Source organism: Papilio xuthus, unplaced genomic scaffold (assembly GCF_000836235.2).
Source record: "Papilio xuthus unplaced genomic scaffold, Pxut_1.1 DF826159.1, whole genome shotgun sequence".
Lineage (NCBI taxonomy): Eukaryota > Metazoa > Arthropoda > Insecta > Lepidoptera > Papilionidae > Papilio > Papilio xuthus.
In genome coordinates this window covers 3,944,142-3,965,464 of record NW_013532490.1, presented here as the reverse complement: position 1 = coordinate 3,965,464, position 21,323 = coordinate 3,944,142, and the positions used below count along the sequence as shown (strand labels likewise).

Below are 21,323 nucleotides of genomic sequence, written 5' to 3'. Positions count from 1 at the left end.
AATAAATCGGTTATTAATCTTTCTTTCTCTATCTATCTATCTCTCTCTCTCTCTCTCTCTCTCTCTGTCTCTCTCTCTAAATAATTTTATACCAAAAAGAAATTGGAGATTGAGTGATAATAAGTTTTTTTTAAATATGCGATATAAAAATGTATTCTAATGAATAACGTCGTTATAATAATTAAAGTACGCAAATCCATTAATTAAGTGGAATTTAAATAAGTTTGTGCGGATCGAGCCTTATTTAATAGCGCAGATTGAACACAGAGTTCAATAATTGTGCTGGCTTTGCTAAAATTTCAATTAGTTTGCGAATACGCTGCTTTAGAGTTGCAGAAACTTCTGACCGAATTAATTATATTCACGACAAACTTTGATTGCTTTATTACTTATTTTTTTTTAAAGAATTTAATAGCAAGAAATCGTATTCAGCTTTTCAGAATTAGGAAAAATTGAAAACACAACTAGGTTTAATTTAAAAAAAATTACAAACAAAAATTCGAGCGTAAAATCCCTTGGAGTGTCATAAAAACGGTAAAAAAATTAGTAACATAATTTAAATAAAAATATTTATATATTTTTGTTAAATACGATTTTCTATAAAAATAGGTTAAAGAATAAACAGTCCGGTTACGCGGCAAAGACGTCACTTCATCGTGAGTTGAACAAAGAGAAACTTGTGTGATGCTGTCATTCTTAGTTGCGACATGTAGGACGTAAATCTGCACAGTTTGTCCTCTTTTATTCTATAATAAATCCATAGTTATTTATGTACAGTTACGACAATTTATGCAAAAACCGTCTTGTAAAAAAGGTTATTTTATTAAATATTTCGTCTTTTGTTTGAGGTTACACTTTCAACTGCCAATGCTGCAGAACCATCGATAATTGTTAACAGTCCTTGCTCTATAGTATACTACTAACTTCTTGACAGAGCCCTATTTAATTTCTTTTTAATCTTTGAATATTTAATTTAAAGCTGGTTATACACCTTCTGTTTTAACTGCACAATTCTAACTAAATACTCGCACTGTTCAGTTAAATTTAATGGTGTGTTGCCAGCTTGACAATTAATTTGATTATTTGGATAAACTAACGATGATATTCTTTTATATTTTAGAAGTTATTCTTTATTTAAATTAGTCTTATTGCTTCAATCAGAGTTTTAATGATAAGGTTGTATAATAGGAACTTGGATATCTTTATTCGTGTGAAGGCTGTCGAGCACAGACCTAAATTAAAGCGTTAAATAAAAAACAAAGGAATAACGACGTTCCTATTTCGAATCGAACAAGCGATATAAAAAGTATCCCAGTAATAAAAGCGTATTTCATTTCATCGATACTATGTTTTGAATAGATTCGATCCGAATGAACAGATAGCGCGCGTTTCGTTATTAAGGATTTCTGTTTGATCATTGAAATGGAAATAGCAGTTGCTATCGTCTCGGGGATTTGAATTCCTCAGCATTTACTACGGTTATATTAGTTTGCTGTAAAGGTTATGACTATTTAGTTAGTAATGTTATTAACACAAATATTAACCATCCTAAGCTATGTTACATTCGTTATCTGTTTTTGGTAAATATTGTTCTTTCTTGTTCATTTTAAAACTTTAACTGTTTGTTATGTTATCAGATGCTACAGGTCTTAGACTATTGTTTAGTTTATTATGCCTTTAAGTTTTTATTTCTAATAGTAATCGATTGTTTTTCGAATGTACCTCTTGCTAATATTATGAATGCGAAAGTTTCGATGGATGGATGTTTGTTAGATATCTCCAGAAGGGCTCAACGGATCTCGATTAAATTTGGCATAGATGTAGAACATAGTCTCGAAGAACACATAGGCTACTAATTAAGTTTTTTTTTAAACCTGCGCGGAAGGAGTCTCGATCTTACAGCTAGTAAAATAAAACTAGGTTTTTGTAGTCAATAGTAATATTCCTTTAATTTTTAAAGTCTTTATATCAAGTATTTAATGTAATTTTTTTCTTGAAAGGTAAATCCGTATGTATAATATAAACCAGATGTTTCCATGTTACACAACCTGCTTTTCGACAAAGCTTAATAGGTTTACACAGGAGTATGGGATGCGCACGCTTCGACAGTCGCCATCTGTCCGAATCTCGCGCTCCAATGGACTTCGAAGGTACAACAAAAACCATTTCGCTTTTGTTCCGTCTTCACAAATGCCCGCTGAGCAAGTTTTGTATTAAATTTATAGTGCCTTTGTGGATATGATCGGAAGTATACGAATTCGATGATTCGGATTCGGATTCGGGTGATTTGAAATATTATAATTGTTTGGAATGTTTATTGTGTCTAGTATTTCATCGGAAGTCATTTTGAACTGAAAGTTTAAAGGTTTACAATAATGTTTAATAAAATTAGTGTAAATCAAAAGAATTACATGAATATACTAAACTGATATATAAACACGGCTAAACACTCATGTATATACGTCCGGTGGCGGCACCGACTAGTTTCGAGCCCATCGGGGGCTCTTCATCAGGATGAGTGGTACTGGTATTATTACGCGGACGCGGCCCTCAGCTCACTCTAGTTTAGCCGTGTTTATATATCAGTTAGGTTAATGTCTCACGAAAGTTTGAATAATTTATATGAATATAAGTTATATTACAAGATCTCATTTTAGTTCTCTAGGCATTTGAAGCAATCAGTCAGGAAGGTTCGCGTTTTTTTATTGTGTTGAGCCGTATCCCTGGTAGCCTTAAATATACTGGGGTCTAGTATCACGCCATCGGGAACCGGGATGGGATCGCGTGTGTTTAATCGGTAAGCCGCGACCCGCAAATTGCGCGCTCGCCTCCGTTGGTGTGGTGCGACCACAATTCAAATTGCGGCATTGCCTTTGACTTTTAAGAAACTGGACCAATCAATAGCTTGCATGCGGAATGTCGAATAAAACGAAAAAAAAATACATGTCAGTATGATTTGAACATTTGTGGTTATCTTCACATTAACCCCGCAAATATTGACAGAATTTATTTTATACAATACCTCTTTGCCTAGTCCGTTTCTCTATAGTCAAAGGACCACGCCGATTGCCACACGGCCGTGCTGTTATTAGCTGCATGCGGTCCTGTGTTATGAACAGTTTACTTATTGTATTGCTTTTTTATTTAGTTCCATTTAGGTTTAGAATTATATTGATGTTTTTCTCACTACATTATGACTACATGTGGAGTCTGTTCTGTGTCGATTTGTCTGTCTATAGTTCATCTGTAATATTGTTTATTATGTACGAAAACAAAATCACTCATGTGTCGCAACGGTTTGTTTACCATATGTCTAAGCTTGGTTCATGACGTTTTGGATATGTCAAAATCGATCAGCTCTTACTGCTAGAGCCATCTACTGATAAACAGCGAGAACTTAGTTGCGCACCTAATAATTTTTTTAGATTTAATGAATTTGTTAGATAGTTGTGAATTCATATTCTTTCCCGTAAATTTTAACAAAATTTCGGGCTCCCCTTTAAAATGCTTATAAACATATAACATTGAAATTCATTTATTACTCTATTTCTAAATAAACAAAACCATGTCGAGGATGAATTACAAAAATATAGTCTCATAAAAGTTACCAACCGTACATTAAGAACAAATAACACGGGTACAGTCGTGACCAGAACGAAACGTTCATGCATCAACTAGTTAATTCAACCTTGAAGAGAGGCGGAGAAAAAATACAGTATCGAATGAAGATGTGTTGTCTTTTTTTATAACCTAGCCCCGGATTAACAGGCCTCGATAACAAGATTTTAATGTGTCATTGCTTTTGTGTTTAAAAATACTTTCGTATTTTTTAAATAGAACACAGATGTCGAGTAGGTGTTTTTGATATTTAGTAGTTTTTTTTGCGTTATTAGACCCTTATGTTCTTATTCGTTGCTGCAGTCTTTTCAGACTGGTATTGGTCATCAGGTATCGGTGACCCGTTTCAAGAGGCATCGCCACTCCTCTCGAGTCGCGGCCTTTTTAGTGCATTGGTGAACAAGGGACATCTACAGGTCTTATTTGGTTAGTATATCTTATGGTATGTTGGATTACATCTTGATGCAAATGAAAGTCCTAAATAGTGTTAAAATATTGGACACTACACAGATATACCCCGTTTATCATTTTGTACAACACTAGTTGCCTCCCTTTACTCTGTCCGCGTCGGGATTAATAAATAGATAGTAGCTGATTCTCAAACCTACTGCATGTTATGGAAATAAAATCCGGTCAAGCCGTTTTGAAGGACTATGGTAACTATATTTGATTATAGTATAATGGCCTACGCCATAATACCATCATACCCAACATCAGCTCACTATACTAAGTTAGGGATGTGCTCGGAGCATACCCTAAGTAAGGGGTGACTAGACCATAGTCAACAACGCTGTCCCACGGGTTGATTGGTTGCATCACGATGTTTTCCTTCACCATAAGAACGTCGGATAAATGTACATATGTCAATCGAAAAACACATTGGCACATGGCGGGATTCGAACCTAGGACCTGCAGTTTACAAGTGCTTGAACCCCTGAACCACTAACGCTCTGCAATAATGTTTATTTATTATTTACTAACACATTACGCCTATTCTTTTCTTAGTAAACTGGATAAAATTATTGTCACGAGGATTATAGTGTCATTATATACCTCTATCTCGCTCTAATCCCGTTTGTTGCGCAACAAAAGATTTATGTGAGTTGTTAAAGTGTTTTCTTTTGAAATGTAACATATAAGATCTTTATTTGGTCGTTTATTCTACATCTAGGTCATATTGATAAATCTAAAGATACATTGATATAGTTTAAACTGGTTTGTATGCTTTATAAAGTGGATGGTGTTATGCATATAGCAAACAGAGTTATAAAGTACTAGCTGTCGCCCGCGACTCCGTCCGTGCGGAACGAAATAACTGAATTAGTAGCCTATGTGTTCTTCCAGACTATGTTCTACATTTATGCCAAATTTCAGCGAGATTCATGCTGCTGTTCTGCAGATAACTTCAAACAAACATACATCCATCCATCCATCTAAACATTCACATTAATATTATTATCTTATATCTTTAATCTTATATCTTTAAATGAGCAATTCTTATTCTTAAAATTTAGTATATAGGGGGTTTGGGGGGCGAAAAGTCGATCTAGCGCTAGGAATCATTTTTAGAAAATGTCATTTTATTCGTTTTTTATCGATAATCAACTTATACATAAACTTAACTTTTTCTATCAGTAACATCGAAAAATATTATTCATATTTCATCATTTTATTAGTAATTCGTACTTAAATATAATTTCCAAAAAACACAATTTAAAAAAAAAATACCGAGCAAAGCTCGGTCATCCAGATTTTTAAGATAAAGTCATATATTTTTTTAGACAACCTTACTTGATAAATGAAAGGCAATTGTTTATTATGTTGTTGATTTAATAAATGTAAATGTAAAAGGTCAATTGCGAGAGAAATGATACTTTAATTTGACATTTAAAGCAGAAGATATTCCGTACGGATAAGATTAAAAATCTCGATAGTATTTATGAATATCGATGATCATTACTTTGTAATGCCATTTTAATGGTTTTCGTAATTCGAATTGTTTTATTCCTTTGTTTTCTTTTTGATTACAATTGTAACGTGCCAATCTCTTTTTTTAATTAATCTTACTAATATTATAAAACGCCAATGTCTCGATGGATGGATGGATGTATGTTGGAAGATATTTGCAGAGCAGTTGAAAGGATCCTGATGAAATTTGGCATAGATGTAGAACATAGTCTGGAAGGACACATAGGCTAACAATCATGTTTTCATTTTAATTCCGCGCGGTCGGAGTCGCAGGCGATAGGTAGTATGTAATAAATGCTTTTATTCTTATAAGTATATCTATTGTTAGGAAAAAAATCCGAAAATGTGGCAGTGTATTGATGGAACACTAGCCTTATTAAAATGTCGACGTTTATGTCCCCTCACTATTCATTCTGGCACTGGACTTTGTAACGAAAGCACGTCATTCGCGCCAAATCTTCGCTGAAATGTCGATGTTCATATATTTGTATAGTTCAAACATACAATTTAGGTGAATAAATTAGAAATAGCCGGATACAGCTTGTCTAACGGAACTGAACTGAAGATAGTTCGATTTGATGAAAACCTGAAGAGCCGACTCTGCGTTAGTGGGACAAAAATTAAATTAACTAAACTTTAATAGTTTTATAAAGGTGAACAATTGTATTGGCTAAGTTTATTAACTATTGTCATAGAATTAAGTTAATAATGGTTTTGTTTATACTCACAGTGTGGTGCAAAGGGTAGATTTGCGGTTGTTTGCAGCACACATCTGCCAACCGGCGAAGTTTGTACGCAACACATTGTGTTTGATTTTGTGTGTACATATTACGTATTCATACGTATTGATAGATAAATTGATAGAGATACAAGAATTAAAATAAAATATTATTAACGCCGATTTATTGACTATATTCATCCAAATTCGTTAAAAAATGTCCTCAAAATGTCGTGTAAGTTTTTAAATTAATATTTATGTCATCTTGACGCCTTCAGTGTATACTGAATCAACATTTATTCTTATAACTAGCTGCCCGCGACTCAATCCGCGCGGAATAAAAAAAAACTTAATAAGTAACCAATTTGTTCTTCCAGACTATGTTCTACATGTACCAAATTTCATCAAAATCCGTTCAGCCGTTCTGGAGATACCTTCAAACACACAACCATCCTTCCATCATGTTTAAAAGTTTGGACATGCATTGCATAACATATGTTGTATCGTATTTTTAACTTAAATAACCAAAACATGTTTACCGTTTCGTTAATTTTGTACATACAATTTTATTTCCCACTAAATGTACTCAACTCCTCCGGTAAGAAACGTGGTCGTAATCGATAACTGTTCGGATGTGGTTATATTGGTAATGCAAATTTTAAAGGAGAACTTACATGCAGCTGTCAAAAATTTCAGCTTTAAGTGTGAAATTGCTTAATGATGGGGCAATTGATGTGACACGCAGAATACTAATTTTTAGCAAGGCGAAAAGCTTCAAAAATTAAAATAATATATAAGTAATTTTCTCTGACTTTATTGTTGTTTAGAGCTCGTTCGTACAATCTGTTCAACTGTTTATTATGATTTATAATTAAAAAAAATATAATTTTCAAATCTTTGAAACCTCTGGGTGTTACCTTACTAATATTATAATTGCGATAGTTTGGATGGAAGGATGTATGGATGTTTGTTATAGGCTATCGTCAGAATGAGTCAACGGTATTTGCTGAAATATGGAATAGATGTACCGCGCTGACATACGCGCGCGTCAGCTAGTAGTAGCCTATGTGTTCTTCCAAACTATGTTTTACATCTATGCCTTTTAGCGAGATTTACGCAGTCGTTCCGGAGATACATTTTAATAGACATACATACATCCAGACATTCGCATTTATAATATTAGTGAGATGTAAGATAAAATATTTGTTATTCATAAATTAAATTCAGCACCCATATAAACAGGGAAATGTTTTTCTAGCGCGAGAGAAGCGACCTTCTCTCGGGTTTGAATGTAACACTAATAAGGGAGGTCCGTATTTTTTTTCCATTTACAATTTTTTTTTTAGGTCAACGCTCCAAAGGCGCAGGTGCGTCCAATTTAATGCCTACCGTACAAATTTGATAACAGGTCATTAATGTTTATGTAAATTTTTTTCATACTTTTTCTACTGACTGTACTTAACGATCTGTTTAAGTATTTATAACATAACTCTTTAACAAATATATGGATTAAAATGCTTCTTGGAAACTTTATTTCCCTTTTGATTGATAATTTGCGTAACGGGAATATTAAGTACTGGCTGTTGCCCGAACCCTGTTCGCGTGGAATAAAAAAAAAACTTAATAAGTAACCTATGTGTTCTTCCTGAATAAATTATATATATATAAAAAGAAGGAGATAGATTCAAACAGACATACATTTAAACATTCACATTTATAATAATAGTAGCTGTCGCCGCCGAATATGTTCGCGCGGAATTTAAAAAAAATAATTATAAGTAGCCTATCTGTTCTATGCCAAATATGAGCGAAATCCGTTCTATCGTCCCGGAGATACCTTCAAACAGACATCTGAACATTCGCATTTATAATATTAGTAAGATTTATTAATAACTAACTTGTTACTTAACAATTATTATTCCCAAAGCGCAAATTTATAATTTAATCGGGGATTTAAATAATCCCAAAAGCATTAAGGATTGATCTTTAATTAATCTCATTAGCAATCAATGTTAGTGGTTCTAGTTTCAAATATATAGTTGAACATAAATGTGTTTTGATTTCCTTTGACCGGCACTGCAGTATAATTATCGATACTACAAATGTTTGAAATACTCCGATATCTAATATTCAGTCCGGTAAAATCTCGATTTGCGATGTACATTTATCCGACGTTCTTACGGTCAAGGAAAACATCGTGATGCAACCTGCACATATCTGAGAAGAAATTCAAAGATATGTGTGAAGTCAACCAACCCGCACTTGGCCAGCGTGGTTGATAATGGCCTAATCACCCTTAACTTAGGGTAGGCTACGATCCCTTATCTATCTAATAATCAAACTTAGTTATTAATTAGAGCGCATTTTGGTCAGTATATATTAAGACATCAAATCATGTCTACTATTTTAGCCTCAATTAATTAAACTGAACACGTTCCGTGCCATTACAATTTTTTATACTAAACTCAAAAGAAGTTGGTGGCAGTGAACGTGTTAATTACAAATGATATTCGAACGGAGAGGTCTAAATTGGTCGGGAGCATTCGACCGGGTCCTTATTGCGGCGAGCTAATGAGGCCCTAAATGAATAATGAATTTTCATCAGGCCATATGCAAATCTCTCGACTTATTTATTCAGCGCAGGAAGTGCTCGGTACAACGACGTTGCGAATATAAGATCTTTTATATATGTTTATATAGTACTAGCTGTCGTCCGCAACTCTGTCCGCCTGAAATTAAAAAGAAACTTAATAAGTAGCCTATGTGTTCTTCCAGACTATGTTCTATATGTATGCCAAATTTTATAGAGTTCTGTTCAACTGTTCTAGAGATTCCTTCAAACAAACAACCATCCATCTACATATTCGCATTTATAATATTAGTATGATTATTTAATGAAAGAAAGCTATTAGACAAAAAATAAAATAATAATTTGACCGCACTCAAGCGAGTCAAATAAACGCATATTTTTTTGACTAGCATTTGCCCGAGACTTCAGAGAGAAATAAAATTCAAGTAATAAATGTAAGCTGTAATTAATGTAACCCGGATAGTATAGCTCTCAAATAGTGTAGGAATTTTTCAAATTGGCAGTAGTTTCGGAGCCTATTCTATTCAAACTAACAAAGAAACTATGAAATCTTTCCTCTAAATAATATGTGTATAGTCAAGTTTCCACCATCGAAAGATAAATACATATAAAACTCTGGTGGAAATTCATCACATTTAGAAGATTGTTTGGGACAAAACACTAACAGCCAATTGCTCTATTAGGTTTGGGAGACTGTCTGTTCATTATTCGCCAAATGTCAGTTTGAACTATAAAAGTTAACAATCCTCTTTTCATCTTGAGGTTCAGTAGAGGTTTAGGCTAAGTGCCATCTGCGCTCGGCCACCTCAAGCCCGGTGAAGCTGTAAATGCCTCCTCAAGGCAAACAGTGGCAATCAGTCACAAAAAAAAAATATCATCTTTAATTTTTTTTTTTCATTTTAAAAGCGTAGTATACAACTCTATGTCTACAATTAACACGAACCTGTCACTTGAAGCCACAACACTGTCACTAACTTCCAGCACATTCCAAAGGTATGCGTTTCACTTCGCTACTATATTTATCACCTACGGCCGAAACAAATACATCACAGGAATGTACACCCTTGTAACAAGGGTTCTAATGGGGTTCTGAAACTATCGCCTAAACATACCAGACAATGTGTGCAGTAAGTTTTCACACGTACCTAACAATGGTAGAGTAATTTGATAACTGTTTATTTATGAAAAGGAGGTTTTATTTAAATACCTGGAGTGTGTTTCCTATTTCTTAAGTAGGTAGAGTTTCTCATATACTACTTTTAACAGTGGTAGAGCCCACTTTGACATATTCGCACGAATTGTCCCGGCTCGCCCGGTGAAATACCACGACCACACAGAAGACAGTAGTGAAGTGGAAGCTATTCCGCCTTTCGTCTGATGAGTGTGTATCCCGGAGGCCTAATTTAGTCCTCTCTTCCTTCCCACCCTTTTTCTTATAAAGTAAGAGAGATGTGGAAGTGGACTTTCCGGATGAGAGATTAAAGGTAGGCACCGCAGATGCAATTGCGTATGTGTATAGGCAACGTTCACTTCGCTATTTCAGCGATTTCAGGTGGCCTCTCGCTCGTTTGCCACCTTATGTTGTAAAAAAAAATCATATTAAACCTATAATGTTGTACTGATAGTCATTAACCGTTGGTTTCTGAAACTGAAATCTCTTTCACAAAGCAGAGATAACAATATGTTATAAATTTAGTTTTTGGTTTCAGAAACCCACGGTTATAGGGACAAACATACATTTTAAGTCGTACAAAATTTCTCGACAGAGTCGTATTTATGAAGCTGTATATAAGGTTTTTGGACAGTAATTGGGCCAATGTTTGGTTACACTTGCAGTTCATGGTCTAGATTTGTATCTGTTCTCATTCCAAACTCTCGCTTTTGTATTACGAAATAATGTCAACATCACTCATGGGTTACGCGTGATGTATAGTTTTAGTGAGTTTTAACTCTGATTTCCAAAAAATTATAAACAGATAGGCTATTGCTAGGAAATGATAACGTATGCTTAGTTCCGACTTGTTGGTGTTACAGGACAGGTAATTCTATCTATTCCATTCAAACCGCTACCATCAGCCCCAAAATGACGATAATCAAAAAGGCACAAAATGCTATATTTTATAGCCAGTCCATTTTTAGAAATCATTGGTTTTTAGAGACCTAAATGGACTTCTATTTAGGTCTCTAAAACTAACAGAATGTCATCGGATCGAAGTAAAATAATAACGAGATGAGAAACAGCCATATAATATTGATAACCAAAAAAATGTTTTTTTTTCCGGCAGTATTACATCGCCTTTGTCCTAAATCTTTCAAACTTTCTCAAAGATAATAAATAAACATATCAAATAGTATTACGATTACGTTGGGTCGTTGTCAATGAATTCTTCAATAGAAACAATTTTCTGCCAACGTTCCTATGCGGCGCCTACAAAACAGCGAATCGAACAAAACTATACAAAAATAAAAATGCCCAGAATACAGCTATGCTGAGTTTTTTTTGTTCACAAAACCCCGGTCGACACAAAAAGTTTAACATTGGCAGGTAGCAACTCTGAACCTTCGACGTTCGTACTAATTGAATATTTGTGGTGAGAAATATATATAACGTGGCAAATTATATTTCGATACGGTAGGCGACTTTATCGTATACAATTTTTTATCTTTATAAATCTATTTTATAAATTAAAAACTATTTAAACCTATGATTTAAATTGTAAGACAAGTTTAAATTAGTTCGATATATTAAAAAAGGAAACAATTAAAAGAAGCTACTATTATTTTAAGATATTAAACACCTATAAGAAGACCAAAAAGACACACAATTCATAATTTAGTAGTTAGCGAATTTTTGCCAATGTACCACTAACGCCATCTGTTGTACAGTTTCGCAACTTTTAAATTTAAATTATTATGTAAATTATGGTGCTTTCTTAATAGAATTGAGATGTTTAACGCAATTTGGTATTAATTTTATAAAAGTTTTATGAAAACGTAATTTAATTGTTGATATGAGAAATTATGAATGTAGTAATTCAGTGTTTCATCTAGTCTAGTATTTAACTTAATGTTAAGACATACTAGCCCTTAGGTATGTTAGTAATTTAAGTTAAAGAGTAACATAATTATATGAAAATCACTTGACAAACTTTTGATGTCTAATTTTAAGCTAGACTGTTGAAGAAGCGAGAGTGGTGTATCAGAACCGAGCCGAATGTAGGTACGTTGTCTCTGTCTACCTCTTTAGGTTAAGGGCGTGAGTTATGTTGCTGTAACTGCTGTACCCAAGTATTTGAGTGGCCTAATGGATTCGATATAGACAACTACCCATAGACTGTAATTGCAATTGCGTTGCTAAACGAACACTAAAATTTTTGATAAATGGGAACCTACTTACTAAAACCGAAGCATCATATCCTTGTTTAAACACTGATGGTTGTAGCTTTATATATCTTAGCAGGTATCTGAGAATATCGTAATGGGTTAAAAGGGAGAATTTATCGTAACTACCATCGTAACCGAACGATTTGTGTCAACAGTATCGTTTACAAGTTGACCATATTCCGTCCTTGTACGACCATCAATATTATACGAAAATGAACTTTAACAGTAAACAAATAAACTTCATTTTTAAATAATTGTTTATAAAGGAACATTTGCTGAACAAAAAATTCGGTCACCCTCATAATAGTTGTCTAAACTAAGGTTTTTTATTCAAAGTTTTTGGTAACTCGAGGATGGATTTGGGTGGTTTTTTCTACTTAGGGTGGGATGGTTAGCGGTTGAGTGTGGCAGTTGTATGAAATTATTATAAACTTTCTTGTTTTTTTACTAACATATTATGGACTGAATGCGGTTTCGGTTTATTTTTTCCGTTAATGATTAACATAAAAATAACTACCATCAGATCTTTTGTTCATAGACTAACTGTTGCCTCATACACCGCCCGCGCGGATTTAAAAAATTTAGTAGTCTATGTGTTCGCCTAGACTATGCTGTACATCTATCGCAAATTTCATCGAGGCTCATTCTGAAGATACATTCATCCAAACATTCGCATTTATAATATTAGTAAGATATGGCCAAATTAAATAGTTTTCTCTATTCATAAATATCCCTCTGACTATAAAACAACTACGATCTCAATACTTCTACATAGGTTTTTTATAGACAATGGTCAATACTGTGTCCGTTCAGGTGACTTTAAAAAAGTAAAATAGCTACTTTCAACATGATTTTAAGTGTGTTTTAAAACTAACTGTTCAGTACTAGTGCTGTGTTACTTGTACATCACTAGTGTTGTATTATCGATACCGCACGCAACAATTAAATCCAACAAAACGAGACGGTAATCACTGGAAATTCGTTTTGCATTCGGATGTGAATTAAGCAATTTGCCGACCATTCAAAACGCAGATTCAAAATTCCGCATACGCCGTTTTTTCGATTTACACGTGCGGTTTTGTCTATTTGAATTGCAATTAATGGCGTTAAATTGAATGTATTTCTGAATTCCGAATGCTGATGTGTATACAAGGTATAATAATAATTTCGAAATGCTTCTCCATGCATAAACAGGACCCATTTTACCTGGTGTTTATAATGCATGTAAGAAAGAGACGCAATATGATTATGTTCCGAAAGGGAACAATTCGTATAGTTGGGCTACCTATCTTTGTCGAAGCGAAAAAGCGGCCAAGACCGAGGGCGACGTTACTGACAATGCACGACCGTCTATCTGGTTATATTACCCGACTCAGCGCAAACTACGCGGTGTCGCTTACAAATAATAGCAAATCGACGACTCTTAATTTTAGCCGGAGTGGCGTCCAAACGCGGCCGGTGAGGCAACCATGCGCCGCGCATTCTTCATTCTACACCAATCCTGGACAACTTCACGCCAGTCGCGTCCCGACCATCGTCGAGGTCGGACCTGTGTCGCTCGGCGTCGCGCAACGATCGTACAATTCGTAAAAAACAGTTATCGAAGTGACTAACGAACAGCAAAGTTGGATCGTACATCTCATAGTGATGGGACAGTGTATAAACGACAGTTCGGGCGTCGTGCGCGTACGATGACCGAAACTTTAACTTGTTGGGATACAGTGAAAAAAGTTACGGTTCGAATGCACTCGGTTTAAAAAAAAATAATGTGCTGGTAATAAGAGTGATGGCCTGATGGGATCGCAGTGCGAACGACATTGTGTAGTTAGTGATGTATACTGTGATATAATTTATCGGCAAATGCATAGATGATTGCCGTGCTTGTTTGTGATAATATTAGTTTATTAGTTGCCAAAGATTCCTGATGATCTTGTATATTAGTTTGTGTTTCATTTTGGTAGTTTTAGGTAAGTGACAACTTTGTTATAATGTTGGCAATTTATATGATAATTTTTTGACGACCCTTATTCTGATATCGGAGAGATTTATTGAGGGGAATTAATGAGTCCCATCTACACACGAGTAATTAATTAGATAAGGCCTGAGTGAGCTGATACTGTGCCCGGAGATACTGTCACTATATTATAAAATACGGCTATTATTCAATCTTACTTTGTTAATAACTTATTAACAAAATAATAGGTATCAAGATGATTTTTAAATAAAACTTAGAAATATAGTCATTATTTTTTATTTTTAAGTTGAATAAATCATTAATTTACTTACTTTTTTTAGCTGCATGTTTTAACAGGAATACTTAGAAATATTGAATAATCCAAAGTCTGTTTTTTTCCATAAAATTATTGAATTTTCGCTATTCCTTTATTCATATCAGTGATAAAATTTAGACAACATTTTATAATTTGAATACATTTTGAGATAAATTAATTAACGTTTATATTAAGTTATAAATAGCACAAAATCGATATGTTCGGAGTGTATGTATGTGGTTATATTTAATTAAGCTTCAAGCGTTTCGAGTTCGCTTTGTTAATTATCAAAGATGACAATGTACGATATCGAATTTAAATCATTACTTCTAATTAATTCGTCCCCATCAATTAGTCGAATGTCAATTTTCAATAAAAAAATACGTTTTTTACGTCTTTTAGAACGTTAGTTTTATATCTAATTTTAAAAGTTTGATTACTGTTTTTTAACGTAAAACTAGTGTTTTATTGTAATTTGGCCAGCACTAATTCAGCATTACTCTTTTAACTCTTAAATGGCCATTAATTACGCTAAACAAGACTTGTTTTTTTAATGTATGCAAAATTAAAAAATCAGTGAAAATATATCGATAATAATGTGCCCTACCCTATTTTATTAGCTTAGTTAAATTTAACTAGAAGCAACGTAACAAATTCTTGTATCAACCGTTAATAAAACGTCAATAAACATATTATAGTCGGTTACCGTAAAGTTGGTCCGCCCGCATATCAACGATCAACTATTAACAATCCAACTATACTATCTCATGTGTTATCTAGTATCAACCTTAGGTATTTAAAACTCATCTCCCTTCGTCCTGTCAATTAGTGATACATAAAATCCTTTCGTGTTACCGAATTATCTATTTTATATAATAACCTCTATTTTATCTGTGTTCCAACGTCGCCGACTCTATTATTTTGTTCCGATTACTAATAAAGCGATTTTTATATTGCATCTCTAATTTTATAAGACATTTTATTAAGCAATTGTAGATTTTCGTAGTCGAAATATTAAAGAACAGAGACAATATATGTCTTTGTGATATGCAAATTCACTTAATAACTTAATAAAAGATCTACATGCATGATCTACGTGCATGTATGCGTAGATGTATGAATTTAGTAGACGAGAGAGTATCAGGACCGTGTCAAATAGAGGTCCGTAGTGGAGGCCTATTTATGCGGGCGTGAGTTATCTGTTATCCAACTAATTTTGTATGTTACTATTTTTGATATAAATAGTGTCAAAACCACTACTTTTAAACAATATTAATTAGAATCCTTTCGCTCGAATCACGTGCTTTCGTTACAAAGTTCAGTGTCAGAATGAATAGTGTGGGGACATAAACGTCGATATTTTAGTAAGACTAGTGTTGGGTCAATGCAACATTTTCGGATTTTCTACCTAACACTACCTATGTCATTTTACGATCTAGTGATCATCAATTTTGTATCTCTATTTTGTGCCTCAAATATTACCAAAATAAAATATGACATATTTTTACCTCAGCTAAGTATGTCCGTAGAAATCTTGACAATACGTGAAAATATTTTCTGATATTTTATTGGACAATAAGTGTATTCGACATTCACTATATTTATTATTGGTTATGAAAAGGCAATAGGCTTCCAATGACATGGGTTTTTAGGATATATTTGTTATCAATCGAATTTTTTTCGACTATTGTCGATAGAAAGTGTGGTCGTGGTAATCAAATCTATTCGAACGTGACCGAGCCTCACGATTCCTTTGCCTTTTAAAGTTTCCTTTTTTAAAGCAACGAATCGAGATATTTCTCTCCAGTAACATCTTACTACGTATTTATTACTAGTATTTGCGGTAAATTCAATTTATAAAGTGCCTTTTAATGTAGAATTTATCTAGGTCAATTGTAGAAAGAAGACGAGAATTAAATTAATATTAGTAATATTATAAATGCGAAATCGGCTTACTAAATGTTTTTTTTTAATTCCGCGCAAACGGAGTCGCGGGTAAAAGCTAGTTTATAATATTAATAAGATTGCTTTTATTAAACTGATATATAAACACGGTTAAACACTCACGTATATACGTCCGGTGGCGGCACCGACTAGTTTCGAGCCCATCGGAGTCCCTTCATCAGGATGTTTGTTTATATATCAGTTTAGTATTATATAATGTCTCACGAAATTTTGAATAATTTAATAAGATTGCTTTCATGTTTTAGAAATGACTATATAAAGAAGATGTATCGCTGAAACGCGTTGTTTCATTTAGTCATTACCTCGGCTCGGAGACAACCTCAGCTTTCATCCCATACTATCTCGCTTCACTTTTCAATATTAAAAATGTAACCACGTAACTACATTTTCAATTTATTATTTAATATCTTATCAGATCATCCCTTTATGCTATGACAAGGCTTCATTCTCATATGTTCAAGTTCTTTTGACTTAAAAGATAAGGGATTTAGGTTTCGCTTTTATGATGGCTTTTCACTTTTAAAATTTAAGTTTAAAAATACTGCTCAGATATGCTTAGGGAGTTTCTTAGTGTAGTTTACACAATCTAAATCTTCGCTTAGGGACTACGATTGTCCAGTAGTTACTGTTGGGTGCTGACACCAAAAATTGTATAAAATATAATAATATATTTTAAAATGAGAATTTTGGTATTAGAAACCTATAGTTATTCGGGTTAAAAATGTAAGGCACATACACTTACATTTCTTAGTAATAATTAAGAAGGAAACTAGTTGGTTCGAAACATTTCTCGGCGTTTTAAACGAATTGAATCCTGTTTAATAATTAACTCGGGCCTGTGGATTATTTATAAAGAATGTTGCATATAAGATTACTAGTTTACAGATAGACAGAGTAAAAATATTTATTCGTGATATTTATTTATGTTATAAGATTAGTTAAAAATTAAATTAAATTTTAATACATAACAATTAGTGTTCATCGCGAAAGCTTTTTTAATAAAAAAAATCTTAATGAAATATTGTCTACTTGAATAGTTTTTAATTACCAATTCAGCTTCCTTCTATTAAAATGTGAGCAATCCCTTAATTTGTTAGCAAAATTAATTAATAACACAATGAACTCGAGTAAGGATAACAGAGAAATAACGAAACGTCCAACGCAGAATTATTGCTTGCGCTATAAGCCCCCCTTCGGCTACACCTCTTATTGGGGTATATAATTAATTTTCCAAGTAATTGGGTAATTTACCTAAAAGTATACGTGAAGAGTCATAATTAAACCTGGAATTATAGTATAAAAAATAAGTTTTTTCTTTCCCTTTTTATATTAAATAGAATTACAAATATTTGCAGTGTACAGACGAGTAAATGGCTTTACTTGGAATGTGCAAATGCACCGCCACCTATAGAATATTTTATGTTAACTTCTTCTTTAATATAAAAAAAGAAAATATTCGAGAAATTAAATTATTCCTTCACTTAGTTATCTGATGCATAATATTTACATTAGTCTAAGAGTTTAATAAAGATTCTTAGTTGGACGCCCGCTGTTCTCTTAGGAGAATTCAACAAACATAATTTTATTCTAGCCAATATTTGATTACTCTACCTTCTATCTTATCTTGTAATTTCGAATCTTAGTTTTTTTAATGTTATCACCATTCAATCAATATTATGGATGCGTGGTAGTGGCCCTGCCGTACCGATCACGAGACATGTTTTTTCTCAGAACGACTTATGACATTTTGACATTATTGTAACTCTGTTGTTTCAATACTTAAACTTGAAATTTTAAATTTAAAAAATATTGTATCACAGCCCCTTAGGGTTTATGTCTAAAGTAAGTAAACATCTCTGTGTACGAAAGTTAAAGATTACCCGGAATTCGTCTAATTAATAATAGAATATTTCATCTTTATTTTACTTATTAATATTATGAGTATTTAAGATAGAACTGCAAACAACTGCCCCTTAATTAATTTTTGTACAAAGCTCTTTGAAAGGGACCTCGTGTTGTCTCGGCAAATTCTACTTACAAAATAACCTCTAGTTCTCTAGCGAGCCTTTGTCGAAAATGTTGTTAATCTCGCATACAAAGCCTAGTCAAACACAGTTTTGTCCGTTGTCCTTTTATACCTGCGACATGTCATAAACATTTTTATTTCTATGATGTTTTTGTTCTCTTTTTTTATCTGTGTTAGTGATGTATTTATCTCTACTTCTGATCACCCCTTATATCTTAAGTTGATTATCTAACTTTAAGTAATTTTATCTTAATTAATTTTTTATCAAGATCCCTAGAAGAAAAGGATAAAAACTTTGGATACCATGTCAGCCCCCATTGGCACGGGCGCTTTTTTAACGCTGCGTTAAAACTCCGCCTTGACGAATCTCAAGCGACAAATATTTTAAAATTACTATTGTTACGTTCGTCTAGCACTCAAAATGCAACACTACGATAAAAAGCGTCGCGTTTTAAATTCAAATTGCATTTGTTCTATTTGAACGTTTTTTTAAACGCGCGAAAAAAAATTGTCAGTTAGTAGGTAGCTAGTACTATCTAAATCGTATTATTCGTTGAAATAAAGACAAATAAGTGCTTTTTGTCACAAACAGAAGCGATCAGTCACAGAAAAGATTAGGTTTTCTCCTAATGGACCTTTTTCAGACGTGGATCTTTCACTGAACTTGCGTTACGATCCTTTGACCTTCACAATATTACAGCTATTCTATGAATTACTAAGCATTCTTATATTATATGTTTTAAGAGTCAGGTCTTGTATTTGAATTTTTTACAGTCCTTAGGTTCAATGTGTGCATCTAGATAAAAATATAATAAGACTACAAAGTCCTTGAATTGTTTATATTTTGTTAGAAATCTCTTGCTTTCTTAGGATGCATCGATAGAAAGGGTATTTAAAAGTAGATATTGATAGACTAGAATCGATATTAATAAAGAATATTTAAGATGTAGAAAGAATAAGATGTAATAGAAGAATAGTATTACATCTTTTGGGAAGGTTTCGCTTATTGAAAACTATATCAAGAACTATGTATATTAAGCAAAACACCGCGACTTCATTCATACGTTGTAAATTCAAGTATCAACTATAGTCCATCTGTCTGTGTTAGGTATTTCGTATATCATAGCTAATCCTATGATGATGTCCCTTTCAAAGAAACCTTCTCGATGCAAACGACAGGAATTTAGCATCGCTTTAGCGACACACAGCGCCATCTAGTATCGAATAGAAATAATATAGTCTGAAGTCTTATTTTTTTTGTCTTTCCTTAAAATGTTAGGTGATAAATTTAGCAATATAACATTGGAATTGGTGACGGATAAATATTCATGTATATTTTAAGAAGTAAACAGTTATATTAGCCTTGTGAAGTCGTATATTCGAGATTATGTTAAAAAAAAAACAAAGACTTTGAAAGACAAAAGGGAAATCGTGTTTGGCAAAACTCCGCGATATAAAGACAATACCTCAACGTCTAAGATCAAGGGCACGTAATGCTGAGGTTATTTATGTATGAGACAATTTCGTATCTAAGATATTTAATGGAACGTTAGCTTTTGTTTCTCATATAATTCTTTTGTGTAGACGACTGTGGAAAAATTATTTTTCATCTGTATATAAAAATCGTGAATTTTTCGTCTCAAATTAAAGAAAACATTTAATTTTTAACATAGTAACACTAACCGTGGGTTTCCATATCGTGATCCCTGTCTTTCATCTTTGACAAAGCAGAGATAACATGCTTTAAACGGGGATTATGGTCTCAGAAATCCACGGTAACGTTTGTATTACGTAATAAAAGCAGTTAAATAAATTTTATGAGCACTTAACTGCGGCTTTCAAATAGTTGGAGCTATTTGATAAATGTGTAAGAAAATACTTAGCAAGCTATGAAATAACTTAATAAATTTCTGGCACATACTTGAACGATTTCTTGCTGTGAAGGTCATTTAAGGGGCCCTTCATTAAGCACGCATTACAAGGTACAGCAATTAAGACTTGAATATTAATTCCGTGAGGATCGTACATAGACCACTGAGAAATAAATTAAAGGTATCTAAGTTATACAATACTGGCCTACTATATAACTAATTTCGTAGATATATTCCAGACAAAAAAAAATATATTTTTTTTAAAATAATTATTAAAACATAACTAGAACTCTATCGACTCTTTGCGATCTTTTCCTGAATAAATTTTCAACTAACTCATCATTCCAATTAAGCTGAAGTTAACACAGCAAAAGAAATTTGCAAAATTTAACTTATACTAGAAAAAAGCTTGATCCGCCCGCGATGTTTTGCCTCAACTTTACCTGAGTATACCCGGGTGAATAGCGCGTACTCAGACCCGGATATCCCGGAAACAGTGTGTACGTGTCTCGAATTATATCCGTGTGTCTGAATGCAAGCGGGGATTCATTTCTGTCGAGTGCCGGCTTGTTTTCGTTCCGAGATCGCGGCCCCGTAAATTACTTTATCACACCTAGCACTTTTTAGATTTATGATCGCGTCAACATGCTATCTAAAGTTTGGAGAGTGTCTTTCCATTTTAAAAACGGATACGAATTCTTTAAACTATATAGAAGAATAGCAAAGAAGACGTAGAACAAGAGACTATTTCACTATAGAAAGTTGGTGCCTCAATAGACACACTGACGCCCAAAATTGCAAATTCTTTAAAACGTAATTAACTCATTGACTTTAGTAACCCTTATGGTATTGAAGCTTCACAATTTTTGAATTTTTTTAATAGTAAGAATAAACCGAGTAAATAAAAAAGTGT

At 33.3% G+C, this 21,323-nt stretch overlaps 1 protein-coding gene across 2 annotated transcripts in view; it reads left to right on the top strand.

Moving 5' to 3' along the window:
* LOC106123138 (uncharacterized) overlaps positions 1-21,323 on the top strand; it is a 209,065-nt gene that overhangs the window by 156,400 nt on the left and 31,342 nt on the right. Inside the window, exon 1 of one of the 2 annotated variants that reach the window (XM_013319309.1) lies at positions 13,794-14,245. The exons of the other annotated variant lie outside the window; for it this stretch is intronic. Within the exon in view, the coding sequence (XP_013174763.1) occupies positions 14,203-14,245 (43 nt within the window). The 5' untranslated portion in view covers positions 13,794-14,202. Of the gene's footprint in view, positions 1-13,793; positions 14,246-21,323 lie in introns of those variants that run through there. 2 annotated transcript variants of the gene reach the window in all.